This window comes from Gossypium hirsutum, chromosome A10 (assembly GCF_007990345.1).
Source record: "Gossypium hirsutum isolate 1008001.06 chromosome A10, Gossypium_hirsutum_v2.1, whole genome shotgun sequence".
Lineage (NCBI taxonomy): Eukaryota > Viridiplantae > Streptophyta > Magnoliopsida > Malvales > Malvaceae > Gossypium > Gossypium hirsutum.
The window spans coordinates 63,671,465-63,677,903 of record NC_053433.1 but is presented as its reverse complement, the minus strand read 5'-3'; the positions used below and the strand labels follow the sequence as shown (position 1 = coordinate 63,677,903).

Below are 6,439 nucleotides of genomic sequence, written 5' to 3'. Positions count from 1 at the left end.
TCGGGAGGTAGCCGACTACTTACAGACTTTAGTGGTTCAGGCGGACACACTGAGCGTGAAATATGAGTTGGAGTCGGATCGCGAACAAGAGCTGGCCTCGTTGCTTAAAAAATTTAAGACTTTAAGTGTTAGAGTGAAATTTTATTTGTAACTCGACTTTATGTAAAAGATTTTATTTTCAAGTAAAACTTTCTAAGGGTAATTGAATCAAAAATTGATGCCTCTTTTGCATTCATGCATTCGTATTTGCATCATATCATTATGCATAAAAGGCCATAAGAGTTTTCTAATTAATTAATTAAAAATTATTTCAGTAACCTGGAAACCAACGAAAACCAACCAACCACACACCCCTACGGAACAAGAAAAATCAATGGATAAGAGACTCGAGAAATTGGAGCAGATGCAAAAAGAAATACAAGAACAAATGCAGTCTCAGATGCAAGAGCAACTAGCCAAGATTCAGCGAGAGATGAAAGAGCAAATGATGGAGTCCCAGAGGGAAATGATGAGTCAGTTATCCCAACTGCTGTTGGGAGGAACGGATAAGGGAAAGGGCCCTATGGACAAAGTTGAAGAAACTAACGAGGATCCTCAATACCCCCCTGGCTTCACTCCGACGCATGTACTGATGAAGCCCGAGATTAATTTACCGAAACCATCTGTCACGATCATGCCCCAGTAGGTTCAGGCTGGAGCTTCGGTACCGATAAATTTCCAAACCGACTCAAGCTCTAACTTTGTCAACAACCCGAACTATCCGCCCGTTCCCGACTTGGATGAAATTGCCGAAGAGGAAAAGGCGATGATGGATTCACAAAAACAATTGGAAGAACGATGCAGATGGCTCGAGGAAAAATTCAAAGCCATTGAAAGCGCGGATCATCATCAAGGGATTGATGCCAAGGACCTGAGTTTGGTCCCAGATTTAGTCCTTCCCCCAAATTCAAAATGCCCGAATTTGAGAAATACAATGGAATGAGCTAACCTGAAGCCCACATCACTATGTTCTGCAGGCGAATGACGGGATATGTTAACAACGATCAGTTATTAATCCATTGCTTTCAAGATAGTCTGGTCGGGGCGGCGTCTAAGTGGTACAACCAATTGAATCGCTCTAAGATTAACTCGTGGAAGGACCTGGCCCAGGCCTTTATGAAGCAATACAATCATGTGACAGACATGACCCCTGACAGAATCACTCTCCAGGATATGGAGAAGAAATCGAATGAAAGCTTCAGGCAGTACGCACAAAGATGGAGAGAGGTGGCCATACAATTTCAGCCACCACTTCTAGAAAAGGAGACAACGATGCTCTTTATTAATACCTTGAAGGCTCCTTTTATCACTCATATGTTGGGAAGCGCCACCAAGAGCTTCTCTGATATAGTAATGACATGAGAAATGATCGAAAATGCTGTAAGGAGTGGCAAGATAGAAGCCGGAGAAAGTACCAGAAAGTCGGTCTCGAGGAAAAGAGACAATGAAGTGAACAACACGAGCACATTTAGCAAAGGTCAGCCTAAGTCATTCACCGTAAATCAACCCAAGGCGGTGACCACCAATCAGCAAAGCTCTGTAAGACAAGAATCCAACGCGAGGGAGAACACAGAAAGACCACAATTCACCCCTATACCCATGATGTAAAGGGAGTTGTACCAGAACCTGTTCAATGCTCATGTGGTCTCCCCTTTCTACCTGAAGCCACTGCAGCCCCCGTATCCCAAATGGTTTGACGTGAACGCCCAGTGTGAGTACCACGCGGGAATCACTGGGCACTCTATCGAAAATTGCGCAGCATTTAAAAAATTAGTTGAAAGACTCATTAAGATGAGGATCGTGAGATTTGACGACCCAGCTACATTCAATATAGTGGAAAACCCGCTCCCCAATCATACCGACCAAGGAGTGAATGGGATATACGAAGGCTTGAACAAGAAGACCAAGTATGAGGTTGCGGAAGTCAGGATTCCGTTGAGGCGAGTATGGATGGAGATGGTCAAGAGGGGATTGATCGCGTTGGATTCGAGGGAAGAACTTGAAGAAGAGAAACTACTATGCGTTTCACGACGAAGTGGGGCATGAAATCCAAGATTGCGTGGAGTTCAAGGCCCTAATACAAAACATGATGAGCAATAAAGAAATAGAATTTTATGAAGAAGCCAAAAACCCCGTAGTGGGAGATATATGCGCATCAGAGGGGGAATCGACGGCACAAAACCGAACACCTACGTATCCTGTGGTGATCATTTCGAGACCTAAAAATAATAAAGCTGGAGTACAAATGCCACCGAGGGTCATAATCCAAAAACCTGTAATCTTCCCTTACAAAGACAGCAAAAAGGTCCCATGGGATTATGATTGCAGTGTGATGACGCCTGGAAAGGAGAGCCCGATTGAGGCTTCAAGAGGGGATCAAGACAAGGGATCCTATACATGTAGCGGGAGACGTTACGATGAGGAGGCACAACCCACAAAAGGGAAAGCCCAGATGGTCGAGGAAGTGAAAGGAAAAGCAGCCAAACCTGTTAACGAGCCAGTTAACGAAGAAGAGGCCAAGGAGTTTTTAAAATTCCTAAAGCATAGCGAATACAGTGTGGTGGAACAGCTACGCAAACAACCAGCCCGCATTTCAGTGCTGGCTTTGCTTCTGAGCTCGGAAGTCCATCGCAGCGCGCTAATGAAGGTCTTGAATGAAACGTATGTTCCCAATGATATCTCCGTTAACAAGTTGGACCACTTGGTTAACAACATCAGTGCCGATAACTATATCTTCTTTAATGACGATGAGATACCACCCGGGGGCATGGGGTCGACTAAAGCTCTGCATATCACCACACGCTGTAAAGGGTATACGCTGCCTGGCGTACTAATTGACAATGGATCCGCCCTGAACATCCTGCCATTGACCACGCTGAACAGATTACCTATAGACAGCTCTCACATGAAGGAGTGCTAGAACATCGTGAAGCCATTCGATGGCACGGAGAGAAAGGTTATGGGCAGAATCGAGGTACCCCTTCAGACTGGGCCAAACACATATGAGGTGGATTTCCTTGTAATGGACATCAAACCCTCATATAATTGCTTATTGGGAAAGCACTAGATACATTTAGCTAGGGCAGTGCCTTCCTCGTTGCATCAAAAATTGAAGCTGGTGTCGGAGGGAAGGTTGATAACGATTAAGGCTGAAGAAGATATTATTGCAACTGTGAGCAATAATGCACCCTATTTGGAGACAGATGACGAAGCAATCGAATGCTCATTTCGATCTTTGGAATTTGTTAACGCGACGTTCATCGTCGAGGGAAGCAAAATTTCGGTGCCAAAATTGTCCAAAACCATGAGGATGAGCCTCCAGCTGACATTTGGAAAAGGGGCCCTACCCGGAAAAGGACTTGGGAGACATCTACAAGGAAGAACTGAAATGCCAATGCTGAAAGACAAGAGAGACCGCTTTGACTTAGGATTTAAGCCAGACGCGAAACAAAGGAGAAGGGAGCTAGAAAAGAAGTAGGAAAGAAGGAGAGCTAGATTAACGGGGAAGGAAATCAAGTGGGAACCAATGATATTCCCCCATATATTGAAAACATTTGTGTCCGGGGGAATCATCCATCCCGAAAGAGACACATCAATGATGGGAGCTATAGAAAAAAGCCTGGAAATTTGGACATCAACGTCATGTACGAAGAGGAGACCGGAAGAGAAAGTTTCTCGGACATTGGCCCTTACACACCTGGAAGTGTTCTGGACAACTGGACTGCAGAAGAGATCCCAGTAGTTTTTAGAACGAATACAGAGTAATGTCCAAAACACACTTATTGCTCTAAGCCTAGGAGTGATAAGAATCTTTTGTGTAATGGGCTGATGTTTAAAAACGATATTTCAATAAAATGTACGGTTATTATCATTTTTGAGCAGATGTTATCTCGTCCTTTCAATTTCATTTATAACCATACAAATGATTTCTTTTATTCTTGAAACATTCTTTTACATACTCTTTCATTTGTCATTCATAATCATATCACGCAAATAAACGTTTCGAATTCTTTTGATTCTTTGTATCTGCCTTCGTCCTCATAACAGGTCCCCATATATTAATGATACGAGTGACACTGTTAGTGACTCAGAATTTCCTTTCGAGCAAGATGTGTGTATGGATGATTCTCAAGATTTTGAAGATGACCAAGGCTGTAACCTATCTCCTGATTTGCTGAGGATGGTAGAACAAGATGAGAAACAAATCCTACCTCACAAAGAATTAGTTGAAATTGTGAGCTTAGGAGAAGGACAAGAGGTGAAGATCGGAACATGTATCACTACAGAGATAAAGCGAAACTTCATTGGATTACTTCAAGAATTCAAAGATATTTTCGCGTGGTCATACCAAGATATGCCCGGATTGGACACTGACATCGTGGTGCATCGACTCCCCATAAAAGAATAGTGTAAGCCAGTTCAGCAAAAACTCCGAAGAATGAGGGCCGATGTCTTGCTAAAAATAAAGAAAGAGGTCCGAAAGCAGTTTGACGCTGGATTTCTGAAAACGGTAAGATACTCAGATTGGGTAGCCAACATCGTCCAGGTCCCTAAGAAAGATGGAAAAGTGCGAATGTGTGTGGACTACAGATATTTGAATAAAGCCAGCCCAAAAGACAATTTCCCACTACCTCATATTGACACCCTAGTGGACAATACGGCGGGACATTCACTGTTTTCGTTCATGGATGGTTTCTCGGGATACAACCAGATTAAGATGCATCCTGAAGATATGGAGAAAACCACGTTTGTAACCATGTGGGGTACGTTCTGTTACAAGGTGATGCCGTTTGGACTGAAGAATGCGGGGGCAACTTATCAAAGAGCCATGGTAACCCTTTTTCACGACATGATGCATAAAGAAATTGAGGTCTATGTCGATGACATGATAGCTAAGTCCTGAACAGAGAAGGAGCACATACAAGTCCTGAGAAAACTATTCTTGAGGTTGAGGAAGTTCCAGCTAAAACTCAACCCAGCCAAATGTACCTTCGGAGCTAAGTCTGGAAAGTTACTCGGATTCGTGGTTAGTGAGAAAGGGATTGAGATCGATCCAGACAAAGTTAAAGCCATACAAGAGCTATCCCCGCCGCGCACTCAGAAAGAAGTTCGAGGCTTTTTAGGAAGATTAAATTACATTGCTCGGTTCATTTCACAATTGACCAAGAAATGAGACCTTGTCTTTCGCCTCCTCAAGAAACGTAACCCAGGTGAATGGGATGAAGAATGCCAAAGGGCTTTCGACAAGGTCAAACAGTACTTATCCAACGCCCTGGTGCTGATGCCACCTAATCCCGATAAGCCGTTGATACTGTACTTGGCAGTATTTGAAAATTCCATGGGGTGCGTATTGGGTCAGCATGACGAGTCGGGAAGGAAAGAAAAAGCCATTTATTATCTTAGTAAAAAGTTCACAGAATGTGAGACAAGGTACCCGCCGATAGAGAAGTTGTGTTGTGCCCTAATTTGGACAACCCGAAGGCTGAGGCAGTATATGTTGTATCACACCACTTGGCTCATATCAAAATTGGACCCTTTAAAGTACATGATGGAGTCAACATCCTTGAATGGAAGGATGGCCCGGTGGCAGATTCTGCTTTCTGAATTCGACATAGTCTATGTAAACCAAAAAGCAGTAAAAGGAAGTGCAATAGCAGATTTTCTGGCCAGTAGAGCCTTGGAAGATTACGAGCCTCTAAACTTCGACTTTTCGAATGAAGACCTAATGTGTATTGCTACGGCTAAAGAAGGTGCTCTGGAAAAACTTCCTTGGACATTGAACTTCGATGGGGCATCAAATGCTGTGGGCAATGGAATGAGGCCATCTTGGTATCCCCAAACGGAGATCATTATCCATTAACTAGTAAATTGGATTTTGATTGTACAAACAATATGGCGGAATATGAAGCATGCATCATGGGTATCCGCGCAGCCATAGAATGCAAGATTAGAGTGCTAGACTTGTATAGGGATTCCACGCTAGTGATTTATCAACTCAAGGGAGAATAGGAAACCAGAGACCCCAAGTTGATCGACTGTCGAAAACTGGTCCTTGAATTGGTTAAAGAGTTTGATGACATCACCTTCCACTACCTTCCACGAGACGAAAATCAGATGGCTGATGCTTTGGCTACTTTAGCCTCCATGATCAAGGTAAACAAACAAGAAGATGTCAAACCCATCCAGATGAGCATTTATGAAATTCCGGCCCACTGTTACAATATTGAAGAAGTTGAAGAAAGAGATGACCACCCTTGGTATCACGATATATTGCAATACATAAAGAATCGTGCATACCCGGACTAGGCGAGCGAGAATAACAAAAGAACGCTAAGAAGACTGGCCATCGACTATGTCTTAGATGGGGATATATTATACAAAAGAAGAAAGGATCAAGTGC

The 6,439-nt window shown here is 43.3% G+C and overlaps 1 protein-coding gene across 1 annotated transcript; it reads left to right on the top strand.

Moving 5' to 3' along the window:
- The first annotated feature begins 373 nt into the window (after positions 1 to 373).
- Positions 374 to 1,401, top strand: LOC121208007 (uncharacterized). Its single transcript, XM_041078536.1, has 2 exons — positions 374 to 681; positions 1,017 to 1,401. The coding sequence occupies exons 1-2, from the start codon at positions 374 to 376 to the stop codon at positions 1,399 to 1,401; spliced, it is 693 nt and encodes a 230-aa protein (XP_040934470.1).
- Positions 1,402 to 6,439: the final 5,038 nt, after the last annotated feature.